The sequence below is a fragment of the Carcharhinus amblyrhynchos genome, chromosome 4, assembly GCF_965287045.1.
Source record: "Carcharhinus amblyrhynchos chromosome 4, sCarAmb.v2.hapA, whole genome shotgun sequence".
In the NCBI taxonomy this organism is placed as follows: Eukaryota; Metazoa; Chordata; class Chondrichthyes; order Carcharhiniformes; family Carcharhinidae; genus Carcharhinus; species Carcharhinus amblyrhynchos.
In genome coordinates this window covers 137,078,428-137,099,236 of record NC_137327.1, presented here as the reverse complement: position 1 = coordinate 137,099,236, position 20,809 = coordinate 137,078,428, and the positions used below count along the sequence as shown (strand labels likewise).

At 43.2% G+C, this 20,809-nt stretch overlaps 1 protein-coding gene across 5 annotated transcripts in view; it reads right to left on the bottom strand.

The window, feature by feature from the left end:
- Positions 1-6,593: 6,593 nt before the first annotated feature.
- The window catches only part of LOC145342393 (serine/threonine-protein kinase PAK 3), a 247,444-nt gene continuing 233,228 nt past the window's right edge, over positions 6,594-20,809 (bottom strand). For all 5 annotated transcript variants that reach the window (XM_080187944.1, XM_080187945.1, XM_080187943.1 and 2 more), the window contains 4 exons: positions 15,865-15,964; positions 13,078-13,274; positions 10,001-10,138; positions 6,594-7,906 (listed from right to left, as the gene is read on the bottom strand). In XM_080187944.1, the coding sequence (XP_080044070.1) occupies positions 7,820-7,906; positions 10,001-10,138; positions 13,078-13,274; positions 15,865-15,964 (522 nt within the window). In that variant the 3' untranslated portion in view covers positions 6,594-7,819. The remainder of the gene's footprint in view (positions 7,907-10,000; positions 10,139-13,077; positions 13,275-15,864; positions 15,965-20,809) is intronic.

The following is a 20,809-nucleotide window of genomic DNA, read 5'->3' as shown; positions in this document are numbered from 1 at the left end:
TGCATAGATCCCTGAAAGTTGGCACCCAGGTTGATAAGGTTGTTAAGAAGGCGTACGGTGTGTTAGCTTTTATAGGTAGAGGGATTGAATTTCGGAGCCGTGAGGTCATGTTACAACTGTACAAAACTCTGGTGCGGCCGCACTTGGAGTATTGCGTACAGTTCTGGTCACCGCATTATAAGAAAGATGTGGAGGCATTGGAAAGGGTGCAGAGGAGGTTTACCAGGATGTTACCTGGTATGGTGGGAAGGTCTTCTGAGAAAAGGCTGAGGGACTTGAGGTTATTTTCATTGGAGAGAAGAAGGTTATGAGGTGACCTGATTGAGGCATACAAGATGATCAAAGGATTGGATAGGGTGGACAGTGGGAGCCTTTTACCTCGGATGGTGATGGCTAACATGAGGGGACATAGCTTTAAATTGAGGGGTGGTAATTATAGGACAGATGTCAGAGGTAGGTTCTTTACTCAGAGGGTAGTAAGGGCGTGGAATGCCCTGCCTGTAGCAGTTGTGGACTCGCCAACTTTAAGGGCGTTCAAATGGTCAGTGGATAGGCATATGGATAAGATTGGAATAGTTTAGGTTAGAGGGTCATTAGATTGGTTCCACTGGTCGGCGCAACATTGAGGGCCGAAGGGCCTGTACTGCGCTGGAATGTTCTATGTTCTATGAAACTGGGAAAGTGACTCATCTGCAGTGTTAGTCCCACAGAAGACAAGAATTGCCTTATTTATGTTGTGGCGGGGTCTGGGTGAAACTTCAGTGATTAGCAAGGTGGAGAAATGATTCAGGAAGTAACAAATAGGTGCTGCTCAGCCTCAGGAAAGACTCTTCCCGCTCAAAAAAGACAATAGGACTAGGGGGCACAGCCTCAAGATAAAAGGGGGGCAGTTTAGAACGGAGTTGAGGAGGAACTTCTTCACTCAAAGGGTGGTGAATCTCTGGAATTCTCTGCCCGTTGAAGTGGTGGAGGCTGCCTCGCTAAATATTTTTAAGACGCGGGTTGATGGGTTTTTGATAGGAGAGGGGATTAAGGGTTATGGGGAGAGGGCCGGAAAGTGGAACTGAGCCACGACAGATCAGCCATGATCTTATTGAATGGCGGGGCAGGCTCGAAGGGCTGGATGGCCTACTCCTGCTCCTATTTCTTATGTTCTTATGTTCTCAGTGTAAAAGTCAGTAGATTGGAGGAGGACTGACAAGTATAAGACATTCTCGATTTTTGTATTCTTAAATCAATGAGTTGTGTTTTGGTTAAGGTTTGTCTGACTGACTGTGCCAATTACAGTTGAACCCTTGGTTACATTGCAACCTGTAGCCAGTAACCACAATGCTAACAATGGTATTGGTCAAGAGTTTCAACATTAGGTCATAGAGTTTGAATGAGGTTGCAAACTAAGCAGATTAGAGAGTATCTAATTCACAAATTTAGACTGAGCATGATCCAGGATTGGTCAGGATTGACTAACTGGTGGAAATCGCACACATCTACTTTGAGGAAATTGTGAAATTTCTCCATCTCCAATCTTTTTATTGGCAGTATTACTTGTTTTGAAACAAATAGCATGAGTCAAGGTGGGTGTGTGAATTGTAAATGGTTTGTTTAGAGGAACAGAACTCAGAATCAGCCATTTCTTGTGTACTTTTTGTTTTCCATCAATAAAATCCTTCCCAAAAATGGGAAGAGTGCAATACACCTTTCTGATTTGTTTTCATTGTGTGACAACGGAACCACCTTTATTCTGAAGCTGAAATACTCAATTTTCTTTTATTCATTTGTGGGACATGGGCGTCGCTGGTTGGGCCAGCATTTATTGCCCATCCCTAGTTGTCCTTGAACTGTGTGGCTTGCTAGGCCATTTCAGAGAGCAGCTGAGAACCACATGTAGGCCAGAACAGGTAATGGCAGCTGATTTCCTTCCCTAAAGGACATTAATGAACCAATGGGTTTTTCCAACAATCAACAATGGTTTCACAGTCATCAGTAGATTCTTCATTCCAGATTTTTTTTTTTATTGAATTCAAATTCCACTAGCTGCTGTGGTGGGATTCAGTCCCGGGTCCCCAGAACATTAGTAGAGTTTCTGGATTAATAGTCTAGCGATTATACCATTTGGCCATCACCTCCCCTAAATTGAAGGAACCCTTGAAGGCAATAGGACAAATTGATAAGGTTGTTACAAAAGTACATTGTATCTTTGGCTTTATAAGTAAAGCTACAGAGCACAAAAGCTGGGGAAGATCTGTGAAATCTTTCAATGAACAGAAATGACATCTTGTGGATTTAATATTGTCAACAGTTCCCAGTTATTTTTGGCCACTGTTACTTACAGTCAGAGTTTCAAATGGACTTTAATGGAGTGTAAAATTGGGTGAGGTGTAAATGGAGAACATGGGCCAAACATGAGTGTTACATTCTCAGAGTGTTGCCCTTCCAGGGAAGAGGGATCTGGAATTAAGAATCCACTGATAATTGTTGGAAAAATCCACCTGGTTTACTAATGTCCTTTAGAGAAGGAAATCTGCTGCCCTTACCTGGTCTGGTCTACAAGTGGCTCCTAGTGGTTGACTGAATGGGAAAGATCTTGTTCAAAGAACAGAGATTCACTGGCCTGGTCAATAATTCCTCTTTTATTCAACACCAGTTAAGCGCGAGATCCAACAAGCAGCAAATTAAATAAATATTCTGCTAATTAGCTTTACCATATGGTTATCCTAAAGCAAACTTAAGTTTATTTATTAGTCACAAGTAAGCTTACAATCAAACTGCAATGAAGTTACTGTGAAAATCCCCTAGTCATCACACTCCGGAACCTGTTCAGTTACACTGAGGGAGAATTTAGCATGGCCAATTCATCCTTGTACTCTGGGAGGAAACTGGAGCACCTGGAGGAAGCCCACACAGACACAGGGGGAACATGCAAATTCCATACAGACAGTGACTCAAGCCGGGAATCAAACCCAGGTGCTGTAAGGCAGCAGTGCTAACCACTGTGCCACCACCCAATTATTGATTAACTTGATCACATTATTCATCATGTTTAGTAGGTCTAGAATAGCCTGTTCCCTGGTTAATTCTTGAATATACTGTTCAAATTCTAGCATATACCATAAATTAATTTTTCAGGCTACCTTTGCCAATCAGATTTGTCCAATCTACATGTAGATTAAAGTCATCCCAGGAATGGAATGGAATCGAATCCGGGTCCCTAGCACTGAGAGACAATAGTGCTAACCACTGTGCTGTGCCTATTTTACAGCAAAAAAAGACATAACTAAAAATTAAAAATGAGCTGGGCACAGTTCTCTATTGTTTAAATGACTTTTATTTGCAATACTTTAGGTCAAAGCTTCAAACTCCAATTTTTTTGTGTTTTTTTTCTTTTTTTTTACACTAAAGACACTATTCATGCACAATCCACGGTTTAAATGAATTACTTCTATTGCTTCGACTCGTCTGAAACATTTGGGAGACCAGACGGAACGAAAAAAAATGAAAACAAAACATAACAAACCAACATAGCTGAACGCTGAGGTCTGGGATTGTGTGCAGCACAAGTCATTTCCAGCATTTTCCCCGAATTAAGTTAAAAAAAAGAGTCAAAAAGGAAGAGGAGAAAAGAATCCAGAGTACCTTTTCAAAAAATTCATTTTCACAGTAGCAGAAATTTCACATCAAATGTACAGGTAATGCTTCTTCCAAAAGAGGACATACAGGTGAAGAAATTGGAACAAAAAAAAAGGTGTCATGATACGTTGAACAGCAATATTCCATCCTATTCCAACTCTTATTTCCCTACGGTTTGAATGTATAACATTCAGCGTCTCTTGCAATTATTCTTAAAATACTCTTATTAACTACAATTAAATTTTCTTATACATTTAAATAAACATCAGTGATTGTTTTTTTATTATTAAAAAAGGCGGCGTAAGGAGAAGGTGATGGCAACCCACATTGCCAAACAAATATGGAAGGAAAGTTTTCAAAATAAAAAATGTGGAATGGTTCTGAATGCTCGAAGGTTTGCTTCAATTTTGGCTTAAGCCTTCTGCGGTCAAAAGCATTGTTGGAATGTTTACAATTAGCATCTTCTTGATCGTTTTAAAAAATATAAGTATTTGCTACCATGGTACTGATGAGGCAGGCTAGATGACCAAAGAATTAACTCCCGAATGATCATCCAACGATTGTGTGGTTTTTGTTTTGTTGAAAGAATTACTAGAAATTAAAAAAAAAACATTGATTTCATCCAGCTGCCCCGGGTGGCTCGGTGTCACAAAAAGATAAAGAGTTAAAAGGCGTCGGCCCAGCCAGCCTTTTGTCACCCCTTTCGAGTTGCCCATTTCTCGCTGCATGTCCGCATAGTGTCAGCAGATAACAGGGAGCTGTGAGTAGAGCGCAGCACTGCCCGATTCTGTCTGCATCAGCTACTGAGACACCATGCTCTCTCCGGCAGGAACTACTAGACAGCAATTAGCAGCAGGAAGCTTGGCTGATTCTTACCTCCCCCACAACCTCCTCCCTCCAACTCAACAGTGCCAAAGATGAGTGCTATTGCTAATTATAGCACCCTTACTGAGATCAGCAAACTTAACACAGGCATGGGGACTGAGCCTTATGGTGTACGGGTTAGCACTACGCCGGCATTGCATTATTGAATAAGCAGATTTTTTTTTTAAAGAAACAATCATTTTTCAAGCCAAAGATTTTAATTGTGGTGCAGTGCTCCCTTCCATTGGGTTAAAATTCATACAAAATCAAAACAAAGGGAAGAGAAACATCAAAATTAAAAATTCCTCTGACTTACTATTTATATACTAAAAAAAAATCAAAGGGGTTCCTTCCCTTTGGTTGGTCTTTGAATGTGATTTGTTTGGAGTGAGTGAAATTTGACACATCGTTACTGAAGTCTCTGACAGATCCCAGATTCTCAATATCTTAGCAATAGAAAACACTAAACAGCTCATCCTTTTAATAGCTTTCTCAGAAATGCTTTAATTTATGTTGATTTAATAAAAAGATAACAAACTGATCTGAAGCTTACGAGGGTTACGGTTGAGTTGATGAGAGTTTCCAAAAAGCATGCGATTCCCTTGATTTCTAACAGTAACTGAAACTGAATAGGGACACAAGGCCTCCCTCCTTCCCTGCCTCAGTAAAGATTTCCACAGGCTCTTTGACTTCATGACCAACAAGGAATATTGCCGGGTGAGTTCTCTACATTGGGAGCTTGCATCCTCTTAAATCCGCCGTTATAAGTCTCACTAAAATGCACCATTCCCACCAGTGACAGGATATCATCAAAGTCTTTATCCACATTGGACAAGACTCATTTTCTGCCTCTTTTCATGCTTCAGTATAACAATCCTCACCACTATTCATCAAGAGGTTAGCGTCGCTCCTCAGGTTTAGTTAAAAGTTAATCAAAATGGCTCTTCTGCTGATGAGGGAGTGTGCCCCAATGTTTCGCGACCATCCACTTGTGATACATTCAGCTGTTGGATGTCAGCTGAAAGTAAGCCTTGGGTGAGTGGAGAGGGGAGGGTAAAGAATATCACCACGAGAGTTATTTAATTAAGATAAAGAGCGATTACATCGGGAGTAGCCAGGGACAGCCTGCCATGTCCTCATCACTAGACGAACGTCTTTTTAATGTAGGAAACTTTGAGTTTCTAATTTGATGGGGTATGATTGGAGAATCGAAAAGTAAACTCTTAACAGCTCCAGTAATGAGATTGCTGCTAATTCTGCCCAGCCCAATTCTGTGGAATGTTACGTATTTATTTAAATCTCAGTAAAAAGGTAGTTGCCTATATAATGTGGTGTCTCTGGTGATAGGACTCCTCCCTGGAGCCCTCTCTTCACCAATTAACAGTGAAACTCAGGCTGTGTGCGCCAAAAATGAATAACAAAAGGATCTCCACAGTGCATGATTTTTTTTTCCTCAGTGTCAGCATCAATGTCTTTGGTCTGTTTGCAAACCAATTGGAGCCTTTTCGCTCAGTCTCAGGTGAGATTGACACTATCTTGTTTCTTAAAAAACGTGTGCCTTAAAAGAAATCTCGCATCAGCCCAGTGTGTGTGCCTAGCAGCTGGAGGGCTAGATGATGGTTCAGGAGCAATGTGACCTCACCATGGGATAGGCACACCCCAAACAGGCTATTTAGGGGGAAATAGCTGTCCAAGTTACACTAAAGGGGTAAATCTTAATTTCCATTACCCCCGCAGAGCTTGCGTTTCTTTTAACGTAACAGGTCAGCTCACTCTAGGAGAAGGCAAGAGCTTTTGGCAGAGATAAAACAATGCAGTTATTCAGTGCAAAACAAACTGAAATGCCTGTGGACAGTTCAAAGGCTCGAGATCAGTTTATTCTTGAAAAGAACATGCAAGTGATGTTTTCTTTTCCTGAAAGAAGTAGAATCTTTTTGTTTTAAAAGTTCATAAGCTGATGGGATTCTAGTGTTTCACCCCAATTTGGATAGTGCAAAAACTGGAGCTTTTGTTTACCAAGCAAGAGTCAGCCAGTCAACAAGGATGACTCCTGACTGTCCATTGGCATTTGGTACACAAAAGGGGAAAAGTGTTTGACTTGCTTTCTGCTCTTCTCAATTCCTATTGTTACATTATTATTACAAGCAAGTTTCCTGGGAAGATAGCTCAGGGAACTGCGGAGGAGAAAACAAATAGTATAAATATATGGGTGTACACACACACACACACACACACACACACACACACACACACACACACACACTACGTCTACTCCAATCCTTTGAAGCTTCCTCGCTAAATGATTTCCACCACAGAATCATTGTAACAGGATTTGGCCTTTCTCCATTTGGACAACACACAACCAACATTTGGGTTCCTAGCCACCTTACAGCGATTATGTCAGGACGCCTGGATTTTCTCTTTGCCAGGAATGAACTTCCAAGAATTCAACAATCCACACTACAATTAACCTGCCCTTATCGAACAGCTTTTCATCATTAAAAAAAGGAACCTTTTCCGGAATACTGTAATTGTTCGGAAAACAAAAATAATCGAGACGTCCAACAGAAAACCCAACAGTTCCAACTCTGTTATCAATAAATATCAAGAGAATATACTAAAGAAAATATTGAGATAGACCTGAAACCTGTAAAAAAATATACACACACACACACACACACACACACACACACACACACACACACACACACACACACACACACACGCACGCACACATAAAAGAATGGAAACTTTGTTCATCACACAACGGTAAAATGTGTTATAAAGCAATACCAAAGAACTTAAGGCCTCTTTATTTAGTCTGACAGAGTATCTCTCTTTTGGAAGCATGGCATGGTTTAGTACCCACCGGAACATTAAAATACCCAGACATCCACTTCACAATCACAGTAATGCCTGAAGGGTTGCTTCTGTTCACCACAACTGATTCTCAAATGCTGGTTTACAGCAGTGAGTTCCTCAAATCTGGATATTTTATAAATTCTCTATTTAGAAACACCCCCCTCCCACCCGCCAAATGTTTTTAAAAAAATTGAGTTTTTTTTAATGTTGGGAGCAGAAAAGTGAATAATTATATAAAAAAAAACCAAACACCACAAGCCGTATCAAGACTTTAGATGGGACCAAATAAGGTGTTAAGATGAGAAGAGACATCATTGAGTACCCCAGTGCTGTGCTAGCTTTTCTCCGTCCCGAAATGGAAAGAGCCCGAGGTTTTTCCAGGTGAAGCACTGTCCAGCTCTGGTTAGCCCCTCTTTAACGACAGGAGGGAGGGCGAGAGGGGTGACCATGGAAACCATCCCTTGTTCTAACGGTTGTTTTTAACCGCCTCCTTCGCTGCGATTATCAGAGGGGTGAGGCTCGAGAGTGGCTTCGCAAACTTCAAGAACGGATGCTGGAAGATAACCAGAACATAACGTCAAGAGGCAGTGCGACTAACTGGTAACCTGCACAGAGACTGTAAGCATCAGGGTTCTCAAGCTATTGCTTTAGAGTGAGGCCGAACAACTGGGCTAAGTACGCTAAAAAGAAACCGAAACAAGAGAGTATCTCAGTGAATAAATCAATTCGATAGTTTCGACATCACCTATGTTTCAAAACATTTTAATCCCAATGGCACATTTACCTAAGCACCAGGGACCTGGGTTTGATTTCTAGTTTGAGTCACTGCCTGTACAGAATTTGCACATTTTCCCCGTGTCTGCGAGGGTTTCCTCCCACAGTCCGAAAGACATGTTAGTTAGGTTCATTGGCCATGCTAAATTCTCCTTCAGTGTACCCAACCAGGCACCAGAATGTGCCAAATTGGGGGGTTTTTCAGTAACTTCATTGCAGTGTTAATGTAAGCCTACTTGTGACACTAATAAATAAACTTTAAAACTATAATTTCATCTGATGTTAGATGTTTTTAACCTCAGGTGGTCCATTAGTGTCAGTAACCTGAAATAGCCTTGGGGCACATCCCATTCTACTGCCTTAGCTCTGAAGGGGGTGCTGTAGGAACCTTGTTTGTGGACATAAATAAGGTTTTCTATCCCCCCTCCTTTCAGCATGGTTATGAGAAGGAGCAACTCCAGAGAAGTTTCGGGCTAATGGAATGGAAATACATCATGGCTACTTGAATGCAAAGCTCAATTAGTATTGGCCCATAGTGAGAACAGGCTCTGTGAGCTTCATCAACATCCTACTTTACTCATTGTAACCACACTGTCAAGGTTCACGTATCAACAGTGTCCACGTGGGGAGGACTGAATCCCTCAAGAAAAGGGTGGAATGACTGCAGACAATTAGAAAACAACGAAAAAGCTAAACTGCATAAGAAACTTAGGCCGGAATTCTCCAGCTTTGTTCACACCGTCACTGCTGCCAGTGAGAACGGAGAGTTTGACCCTCAGCCAAAACTCCATTCACCGCAGCGGGACTGGAGAATCTCAGCCACAGGGCGAGGCCAGAGAATAGAGGCCTTCATTTTAAACAAATCAACTGTTCTCCGAACAGAGCAAAATACATTAATAAGAAGGAGACGTGTTCCAGCAGAATCCTGCAGCAGATGGAGACTCAGCATGCATATTTCACTGTTGCCGGATGAAATTAAAAGCTACAGGGTTCCAAGAGCTGCCTTCAAACAGGAAGTTTGTCTATTTGTGTAATTGGTGCCATTCGCAATGAGCAAGGTCAGGCTGGGAGAATATAGTCAGTTTATTACTGGCATGTAGGGCTGAACTCTCCCAGCCCAGCGGACGTCGGTGGGGGTGAAATTCTCAATGGAATCTCTGCCTCCGAACCTTTTCCAGAGGCAGCTCCTGGTCATGTCAGCAAGCAGGTATCCAATCAGGGTGCTGAACAGGGCAGTCAGTCACTATTCTGGCAGCAGGCTGAAATTTTCCAGACACTGCACGGGCTCCCCACTGTGTCAGGAGCCCAACAACCGAGAGGAAGCAACTTCTCAGCAGGAGCTCTGCAATATGAATGTTTGTGGCCTTTCCTGGCAGCAAATTGCAGTGCTCAGGTCTTCCCAAGCAGATGACACGCCATTGGCAGTCACCTTACGGAGCCTGATGTCTCCACTAAAGTTATACTTATTGCAACGGCAACAACTGGGGGCTGTTCCTGATGCTGCCCACAGTGTGAAGGAGGCTGTCACCCACGCTGGTGGGTTCCAGCATTGGGGTATGGCAAATTGGATGCACTCCTGTAGGTAGCTTCTCAAAATGACAACCACACCCAATATCTTGGCGCAGTCAGTTCCAGAATCCCAAATCAGATGTTTGGCTGACAAAGGAATACCACCACCCACCCAGCTAAGCATTCCCAGATTCGGGTTTGCACAGTACACACTGGAGAGTTAATCTGCCTCTACTCTGCTAATAATATATCTCTGCCCAAACAGTTTGCACCAGAGTGACATTTTTCCCCCAACATACTTTGCTGCAAGTGTTAAATCTAGCAAGATAACGGGTGAAGTATTAGAAAGGTTTTGCTGCACAACCTGTAGAAGTTCCTTGGCTGAGCCCCGTCGCTCCACGTCCATCTCCAAGCAGCGATTCAGGAAATCTCTGAACACCCCCGACAGTTTCTCTGGGTTCTGCAGTTCTGGAGTCCCGTTGGTAGCAATCAAGTACAAGGCCTAACAATCAAAGAGCACCATCAACAGAAAAGGCTTTGGTAGAACAAGAGGAAGCTTTCTTTTAAGAGACATGCAAATATTCAATTAAAATTAAAGATGACCACAGGAATCAAGGTATTCTTACTATCTGATAATTCTTACTATCTGATAATTCTTTTAACAGTTAGTGCTGGTGCGATCATTGAGGAACTGGGGAGTTGTGGGGCTGGATTTTAACAATTTTATTGAGGTGGGATGAGAGGTGTGTAAACTGGCAACAAAGGCTTGGAAGGTCACGGACCTCATTTGGACAGTTCATATCTGGGCAATTTTCCACCTTACCAGGTAGATGTCAGTTTTGTAACCACACTGCAATGGTTTAGCTAAGGGTGCAGCTAGTTCTGAAGCATAAATCTCCAGCATTGCAGAAAGGATGTTGGAGATAATGGACTTTCCTGCATCTAGTGCGCTCAGCTGTTTCTTGATATAATGTCGAACAAAATCAAATTGATTAAGAAGTGGAATCTGTGATATGCTGAGAATCTCAGAAGGCGGCCAGGGATGGATCGTCCACTGCGCACTTCTACTGAAGATGGTTAGAAACACTTCAAGCAAAGACAAGACTGGACTGTACAGATTAAATTGGCCATTTCAAAAGTTCATTCTGGTTCTTGTGAATCTTGCTGTTCCTTCCAAGTCCCAAACACTTACTTGAGATTTTCTCTGTCCTATATCCTTAATGTGTTGAAATCAAGACTCAACCTCAAATTCAATAGTTCTCTGGATCTCAGACTGTATAATTTCTTATCTCCCTCAGTATCTCTCACACAATCCTTTGAAATCTAAGCTTGCTATTAATCAATGTTTATTGATTCAAATTTGCTTTTGAACTTTGATGGTGTGATTGGAACTAGCTTGCTACATATACATTGTGCTGGAATGCTGCATAATCATTTCAGCTCAATATAAATCAAACACTATGCACACAAAACCTTAGCCCTTTTCATGGAATAAGTTTGTTCAATCAACTGGTCAAACTAAAGATGGCCCAGGTTACACAGTGGATATAAAACCACTAGCCAGTCAGCTCACCAGCTGAACAAGCCCACTTCTGCCAGCCTACAAAACCATACTAGATTTTTAGGGTTGCCAGGCAGTTAACTAGCTGATGTTGCAGCTTCTGTGTGTCTTCTGTTGAACAGAATGGTGTCCAAACTGGAGGGTTCCTTCAAACTTGCAGTAGCAAAATACCAGCGGTGATGAGAGAAGGGCTCAAGTTGGCCATTCATTGGCCAGATAAGGACCTCGATTGGCCAAAGGGTGAGCAGGCTACCTGACACCTAACACACCACCGGTAAAATCCGAGCATAAGCAGATAGGTGATGGGCACAGCGAAGCCACCAACCCCACCACCTCCCCCCTGCTCACCAGCGTCTTGCCTCCTGATTTTACAACCAACATTCTTCCTCACACACACACACACACACACACACACACACACACACACAACCCCTTCGGGTAAAATTCAGGCCACTTGAGTGTTGCCACGTAAACTTCTCTCAGCATATGTGTTCATTTATCTAGCAATTGTTCAGAAAATGATCAAAGAAATTTATTGAATATAAAACAGAAGAACAACCCCTCAGTACCAACAATATAACCAATTACCCTGAAAGGTCCTAAACAACAAACATTTCCTCGCAATATTAAACTGACCCTTGAGGTATGATTCTTTTGCTTCTTGTATGGATATTTGTTACCATGGAACCCTCTGACTAATGCTGCTTCCAGCTGGTTTGAGTTTAGCACACATTGCCAGTTACAGATCCACAACTGAAAGCTCCCAGTTATGGAGCTTTTCATTAAGACACTATAATGATTCAGGTCCCTCACTCTGACCTGACACATCCTTATCTTGAATGTTAATGCCAATTAAAGCTATTAACTTAGCTACAGGATGTCAAACATGTTGTTGCTTAACGGAATGGTTTGCTGCATTAGTCTCTGTCAAATACTGTCCACCAAAGACTTCCTGAATATAATTGCCTCTACTTTGGTCCCAACTGTAAATATCAGCCAGACTCTGATATGTTTCTTCCAGTTTGAAAAATCACTTGCAGGAAGTAGTTTTGATCTGCATATACAGAAAATCCAATTCAACACAATCATCCATTTGATCACAATCCTATATGATGATAGCGTGCCACTATATTTGTAATAATTTCTTCTTACTATAGGGGAATGTTTAAAATTCAGCTTGAAGCTACAGGCAGTCAGTATGTCTGAAGGCATACAGCTCAGATGCTGGGAGAGCAGAATAATTACTCATTTTAGCCATGTGGTGTTTATAGAGGAATGGATTTTTGTTTATAGTTGGAGATGTCCCCTGAGATTTTGATTAAAGGAATACAGGGTGGATTTAGATTTGCAGAGTCATGTGACAATGTGGTTAAATGGAGCTGCTAGGTCTTTAGTAGAAAAACAGCTTTTCAATTCTACCTGGGAGTTGCTTGAACAGAGGTTTTCTGCAAGCTGTTGAAACTCATTCTCTCTCCTCAAAAGCTTCAAGATTGTGTAGACTTATTTTAACAAGTATATTCATGATTGCTAATGGTATTTAAAGTGGCTTTTAAGCTTGTAGGAGGAATGTTGCTCATTTGGAACAGAAACAGATAAGTTAGAAATTCAAGTTGTTTCCTTTCAATATTAAACATTGTTGAATTGCTAATAGTTAAGCTGCTTCGTTTGTTATATTCAAATAATATTCAAACTATTATTAAATAAAGTTTGTTTTATTTTACAAGATCCCTAATTTGTCAGTGGAATTGCCCCTGGAGTGAAGGATCCGATCCTTAGGTTTATACCAAAATAGAAAAATTGTTAGGGTCTAGTCTGGCATGCTAATGTAATGTGGGGTTCTGATCCAGCACCCTAACACTTACGAATTGAAAACAACTTACCCTGAGAGGGTTTTCATTCAGATAAGGCGGTTCTCCTTCAATCATTTCAATTGCCATAATTCCTAATGACCATATATCCACTTTAGGGCCATAGGCTTTCCTCGTTACTACTTCTGGTGCCATCCAGTATGGCGTCCCCACCATTGTGCTCCGTTTGTTCTGCTCGGGTGTGATCTGAGCGCAGAATCCAAAATCCGCTGCAAAGTTTAAAAAATTCATAATTACCAATATGAAACCAATATTTCTGATCTTCTGGCCCAAAGAGTGAATCTAAAAAGCTATTTCACAGCTCCAGTACACAGTTCTATCTTTGGGATTGATAATTAAAGTATATGGTCACCCAGAGAGGAAGAGACAACTAGTCTCGCATTCTTCAATGTTGGGCATTCCACCAGCTGTTTATTTTTAATGGAAAAGTGAAAGGACTAATGGGACATCAATTCTGTTTCAAGGGGCTTGTTTCTAAACATGATGTGGAGGTGCCAGTGTTGGACTGGGGTAAACACAGTAAAAAGTCTGACAACACCGGGTTTAAGTTCAACCCATTTAATGGAGAGTCTCCATTCACCTGAAGAAGAGCTTAACCTCAAAAGCTTGTGAGTTTACTATCAAATAAATTGGTTGGACTTAAACCTGGTGTTGTCAGGCTTTTTACTGTGTTTCTAAACACCAGGAAACAACATTTCACTTGTACACAGTTGCTCTAGAGACTCAGGTTCGAAACCCCTACAGAAGATGATGAAATCTGAATTCAAATTCGGAATTAAGAATCTACTGATGACCATGAAACCACGGTCAATTGTCGGAAAAACCCAGCTGATTCACTGATATCCTTTAGGGAAGGAAATCTGCCATCCTTTCCTGGTCTGGCCAACATGTGACTCCAGACCCACATCAATGTGGTTGCCTCTCAAATGCCCTCTGAAAAAGGAGGGAAGTTAGGGTTGGGCAATAAATGCTGCCCCCAGTCAGCGAATGTTCCCATCCTATAAAATTAATTTAAAAAAAAGTTTTATTCAGATTCCAGCTAGACAGGTAGAATGCCCTAAACTGACAACCTTGGGGCTGAGTCCTGGCCAGATTTTAAATCTTGCTGGTTTTTGGGTCAGGTGATTCAGGCTTGGGCCAAGGGTCACATGGACCATTAGAAGAACAGGAGAAGACAGGCGCGTGAAGCTGATAACTAGTCAGTGCGCCACTACATCAACGTAGCACCTAGCTGAACAAGACAGAAGAGAGAGGAATAGATAGGGTGGATTCTCGGAGGCTATTTCCCAGGGCTGAAATGGTCGCTACGAGACGACACAGGTTTAAGGTGCAGGGAAGCAAGTACAGAGGAGATGTTAGGGGTAAGTTTTTCACTCAGAGGGTGGTGAGTGAGTGGAATCGGCTGCCGTCGGTGGTGGTAGAGGTGAACTCGCTGGGGTCTTTTAAAAGACTTCTGGATGAGTATATGGGATCTAATGGGATTGGGAGTTACAGATAGCTCTCCGGCTTGGTAGGTATAGATGTGATCGGCGCAACTTGTGGGCCGAAGGGCCTGTTTGTGCTGTCATGTTCTATGTTCTAAGTTATTTTACTCATCTAATAATTAAAATTCACGCACAGCAGCTTTAAAAAAAGAGTCTAGTTTTCAGGTGTTCCCATTGGTGAGAGGATTGAGAACCAGAGGGCACAGATAAAAGAAGCAACGGTGACATGGGGAACATTTTTATTCCCCACACAGCGAACGGTTCAGAGCTGGAACGTGTGTGAGGTGGTCCACTTTGGTAGGAAGAATGGTAGGAAGGACTATTACTTACGTGGCGAAAAACTGCAGCAGGCGACGGTGCAGAGGGACCTCGGGGTCCTTGTGCATGAGTCGCAAAAACCCAGCCTGCAAGTGCAGCAGGTGGTCAGGAAGGCGAATGGGATGCTGGCCTTCATAGCGAGGGGGATTGAATATAAAAGTAGGGAGGTCTTGCTGCAGCTGTATAGGGCATTGGTGAGGCCGCAGCTGGAGTACTGTGTTCAGTTTTGGGCGCCGCACCTGCGCAAGGATATTTTGGCCCTGGAGGGAGTGCAGAGGAGGTTTACTAGGCTGATACCGGAGTTGAGGGGGTTGAGCTATGAGGAGAGGCTGAATAAACTAGGCTTGTACTCGTTAGAGTTTAGAAGAATGAGGGGAGATCTCATTGAGACGTATAAGATGATGAATGGGATGGATAGGATAGAGGTGGAAAGACTCTTCCCGCTCAAAAAAGACAGTAGGACTAGGGGGCACAGCCTCAAGATAAAGGGGGGGCGGTTCAGAACGGAGTTGAGGAGGAACTTCTTCACTCAAAGGGTGGTGAATCTCTGGAATTCTCTGCCCGTTGAAGTGGTGGAGGCTGCCTCGCTAAATATTTTTAAGAAGCGGGTTGATGGGTTTTTGATAAGAGAGGGGATTAAGGGTTATGGGGAGAGGGCGGGAAAGTGGAACTGAGCCACGACAGATCAGCCATGATCTTATTGAATGGCGGGGCAGGCTCGAAGGGCCAGATGGCCTACTCCTGCTCCTATTTCTTATGTTCTTATGTTCTTATGTGCCGCCTGGCAGTGTGGGAGGGGCAGCTTCACTCGAGACTCTCAAAAGGGAGTTGGATCATTCTTTGAAGGGAGATATTGTGCAGGACTCGTGGGACAAGGCAGGAGAGTGGCACTGTGTTCCTTCAGAGGATCAGCACAGACACAGCAGGCTGAATGGTCTCCTGTGCTGTAACCATTCTAATGATAAACATGCAATAGACTGCTCCCTTTTTCACATACTTAATTTAACTGATCCATCCATTCCCAGGAGTATGTTGTCACTCTTTATATCTCTGTGGATGACCTGATTGGAGTGAAGGAATTCCAGGGCTTGTAAACACTATTGGGGGGAAAAAAAAACATCATTGTCACATTAAGAGTTCTTTCCTGTTAACATTCCTTCACACAGAACAGGTTTTGTTTAAGCCAGTTTAATTATGATCCGCACAGGGTTCAGATACTATTTCAGAAGCATCGTTCTGATAAAAGATTATCGAGCTGAAACACTGGGTTAACTTTTACAGCGTCACAGGGAAAGCAGGTCCTGAGTCTGCACCTGTTGGCAACAGGCAACATTACCACAGCCAACCTCCTAATTGACTACCTGTGGGACCATAGTCCAATTATTTTCCTGTTGCTACTTATCCAGAGTCTGCAGCTCTGAAAGCTCAGGGGTGAGGGGTTGCTGCTGAGGTATGTAAGGAGCGATGTAAATTATGGAAAAAAGATCTTCATCAATCCTTGCATTTTCTGGTATTTTATTCTAAAAGCATGGGGGTGGGCTTATGTTTGGGAATCCAGGGCCTGAATATATCATAAGAACACATCTAGGAAGAGTAAACCATCTGTCCCCTTGAGCCTGCCCCACCATTCAATAAGACCATGGCTGATCTTTTCATGGACTCAGCTCCACTTACCCGCCCGCTCACCATAACCCTTAGTTCCTTTACTGTTCAAAACTTTATCTATCCTTGCCTTAAAAACAGTGAGGAAGCCTCAACTGCTTCACTGGGCAGGGAATTCCACAGATTCACAACCCATTGGGTGAAGAAGTTCCTCCTCAACTCAGTCCTAAATCTGCTCCCTCTTGTTTTGAGACCATGTCCCCTAGTTCTGGTTTCATCTGCCAGTACAAACAACCTCCCTGCTTCTATATCGGACGACCGGTTAAGTGGCCAATGCAAGGCCTGAAACGGACAAAGGTGGACTCCCCATCCAAGGCCATGCCCGCCCTGTAGCAAAGCTGCTGTGTGGCCAAGGCAGGCGAGGAAATCCTGTGGTTTCAAATTTCCCCCTTCCTCTGCCACCTAAAAACCTACTGGAAAGGGAACATAAAATTCTGGCCCAGGAAGTGTGGATTTCTTGGACCATTTTGTGTTGGGATCCATTTCTCTCCTCAAACTGACCATGAGAAGTGAATCATCACATTGCCACTTATACTGATTTCTTAAAAAGGAATACAACTGTCTGGTCTTTACTGACAGAATGTTACAATTCAATTTGAAATGTCACCACGTTACTTGTACGTAAAACCTTTGGAACTGAAACTGACGGACAACAGTTCCCTGGCTGTGCTCTGATAAGGGCTGTGGTCCTTCAAAATGAGACAACTGCTGGGTTGTGGGAATCCTGAGGAATTGCAATTATGAAAAATCAAACAGCAAATGGTTAAAAAGGAATTATTCCCCATGTCTTTTCCGCACCACCTCCCTCACTCTTGCTCACCGCATCCCAGCCAACAGGGCATTTTGTATTCCAAGATGTTTTCTTTATTCCTTCTCCCATTTATCGGATTAGTCATCCTTTAGCCACAAGGTGGTGCCAAATCTCAAACTGATCCCACTGCTCTTCCGGGGAAGAAACAATTGCTCACAAGCTCCGCACACAAAATGAGACGGCACAAAATGAGAATACTTTTCAATGTCTACTCTCGCCGGTTGCTGCGTGATTGCACTCTGCTATTCTGTAAATTAATAAAACACACTGTGGGCGCGATCTTATCGCCCATTCACGCCACGCTCCTGCTGCAGCGAAGATGGAGAATTTGGCGACAAGCCAAATCTCCCTTCACTGCAGCGGGATGGGAAAAGCACGATGGCGTGAATGGCCAAAACATTCCACCTGCATCTTGTGAGGAACACAAAAGGCTACTTAACAAAACCCCCAAGCTGAAGGGTCAGTATCAGCTTGGATAAAACACTGGCCTAAAGATAGAGAGCAGCAAGTGGTGGTAAGTGGTTATTTTTCAGATTGGTCGATCATAGATCTCTAAACTTGGTGCTAGGCTCATTACATCTTTGATATGGATTTGTATGGGCAGCACAGTGGTGAGCACTGCCGCCTCACAGCGCCAGGGACCCAGGTTCAATTTCCTGGCTTGGGTCGCTGTCTGTGTGGAGTCTGCACGTTCTCCCCGTGTCTGCATGGGTTTCCTTCGGATGCTCCAGTCCCCTCCCATAGTCTGAGAGATGTGCTGGTTAAGGTGCGCTGGCCATGCTAAATTCTCCCCCAGTGTACCCGAACAGGCACCAGAGTGTGGCAACTAGGAGATATTCACAGTAACTTCATTGCAGTGTTAATGCTTGTGACTAATAAATAAACAGACATCAGAGTACGGAGCAAAATTTGGTGATAATAACAAACTTGGAGGAGTGGCAAACAGCAATAATGATACAAATCGATTTCAGTGGGACATAGGCTAACAGAATGTGTAGATGGAATTCAATACAGAGAAATGTGAGATTGTGCAGAACTTAGACTTAATGGCACAATTCTAAAGAATGCACAGGGACAATCAGACCTGATGTTATGCGCACATAGACCTTTCAAAGTAGCAGGACATATTAAGAGAGTGTGAGAAATGCTGATAGCACCTTAGGCTTCATAAAGAGTCAAAAAAGGGGGGAAGTTATGCTGAAACTTTATAAAACTCTGGTTCAGCCCCAGCTAGAGGATTGCTTCCTGTTCTGGTCACTACGTTTTGGGAAAGATGTAAAGATCCTTGAGAGGATGCAGACGAGATTTACCAGAATTGATTCGGGGATGAGGAATTTTAGCCACACGGTTGATGTGGAGAAACTGGGGTTGTTCTCCTTGGAGAAAAGGAGATTGAGGGGAGATTCAATAGAGATATACGTGATTTTGATAGGTTCAGAAAGAGGAAACAAAACGAAGAATAGTTTTTTTCCATTAGCTGATGATACATGGACTACACAGCACTGAAACTCGCTGTCTGTGAGGGTGGTGGAATTGCAAATGTTCAATCATTTCAAAAGGAAATTGGAAGGAGGTTTGCAGGAAACTTTAAAGGGTCACAGGGATAGAGCTAGGGAATAGGGAATGACTAGATTGCTCCACGCAGACTTGGCATAGACATGGTCAACTAAATAGCTTCCTTCTGTGCTTTGATCACTCTACAACCCTGTATAACTCAAATCTGGTAAGAAGTCTCACAACACTAGGTTAAAATCCAATAGGTTTATTTTGTAGCAAAATCCAGTAGCTTTTGGAGCACTTGCTGCCCCTTCGTCAGGTGAGTGGGAGTTCCATTCACAAACAGGGCATATAAAGACACAAGCACAATTTACAAAATAATGGTTGGAACGTGAGTCTTTACAGGTAATCAAGTCTCAAAGGTACAGACAATGTGAGTGGAGAGAGCGTTAAGCACAGGTTAAAGAGGTGTATTGTCTCCAGACAGGACAGATAGTGAGATTTTGCAAGCCCAGGCAAGTCATGGGGGTTACAGATAATGTGACATGAACCATGAGTCCCAAATTTGGGGCCAAATGTGCCCCTCAATATGCCAACATCTTCATGTACTGGTTCAAACAAAACTTCTTCACTGCATAGGATCTTCAACTGATGCTATACACTAGATACATCGATGGCATTTTCTTCCTTTGGGCTCATGGTGAACAATCACTGAAACAACTATATGATGACATTCACAAGTTCCATGTCACCATCAGACTCATCATGGACTACTCTCCGGAATCAGTTGCATTCTTGGACACACGCACCTCCATCAAGGATGGTCACCTCAGCACCTCACTGTACCGCAGGCCCACAGATAACCTCACGATGCTCCACTTCTCCAGCTTCCAACCTAAACACGTTAAAAAAGCCACCCCGATGGAAAAGCCCTCCGTATACACAGGATCTGTTCAGAGGAGGAGGATCTCAGCAAATATCTACAGATGCTGAAAGATGCCCTCATAAGAACAGGATATGGCGCTCGACTCATCGATCGACAGTTCCGACGCGCCACAGCAAAAAACTGCACTGACGTCCTCAGAAGACAAACACGGGACACAGTGGGCAGAGTACGCTTCGTCGTCCAGTACTTCCCCGGAGCAGAGAAGTTATGACATCTTCTCCGGAACCTTCAACATGTCATTGATGAAGATGAACATCTCGCCAGGGCCATCCCCACACCCCCACTTCTTGCCTGCAAACAACCACATAATCTCAAACAGACCATTATCCGCAGCAAACTACCCAGCCTTCAGGGGAATAGTGACCACGACACCACACAACCCTGCCACAGCAACCTCTGCAAGACATGCCGGATCATCGACATGGGTGCCATCATCTCATGCGAGAATACCATCCACCAGGTACACGGTACATACTCTTGCAACTCGGCCAATAATGTCTACCTGATATGCTGCAGGAAAGGATGTCCCATGGCATGGTACATTGGGGAGACCATGCAGACGCTACGATAACAGAGGAATGAACATCACTCGACAATCACCAGGCAAGACTGTTCTCTTCCTGTTGGGGAACACTTCAGCGGTCACAGGCATTCGGCCTCTGATCTTCGGGTAAACATTCTCCAAGGCGGCCTTCACAACACAGAACAGCGCAGAGTCGCTGAGCAGAGACTGATAGCCAAGTTCCACACACGAGGACAGCCTGAACCGGGATCTTGGGTTCATGTCACACTATTTGTAACCCCACGACTTGCCTGGGCTTGCAAAATCTCTAACTGTCCTGTCTAGAGACAATACACATCTCTTTAACCTGTGCTTAACGTTCTCTCCACTCACATTGTCTTTACCTTTGAGACTTGATTACTTTTAAAATCTTGCATTCTGACCAGTATTTTGAAAATTGAGTTTGTGTCTTTATATGCCCTGTTTGTGAACTGAAATCCCACTCACCTGATGAAGGGGCAGCG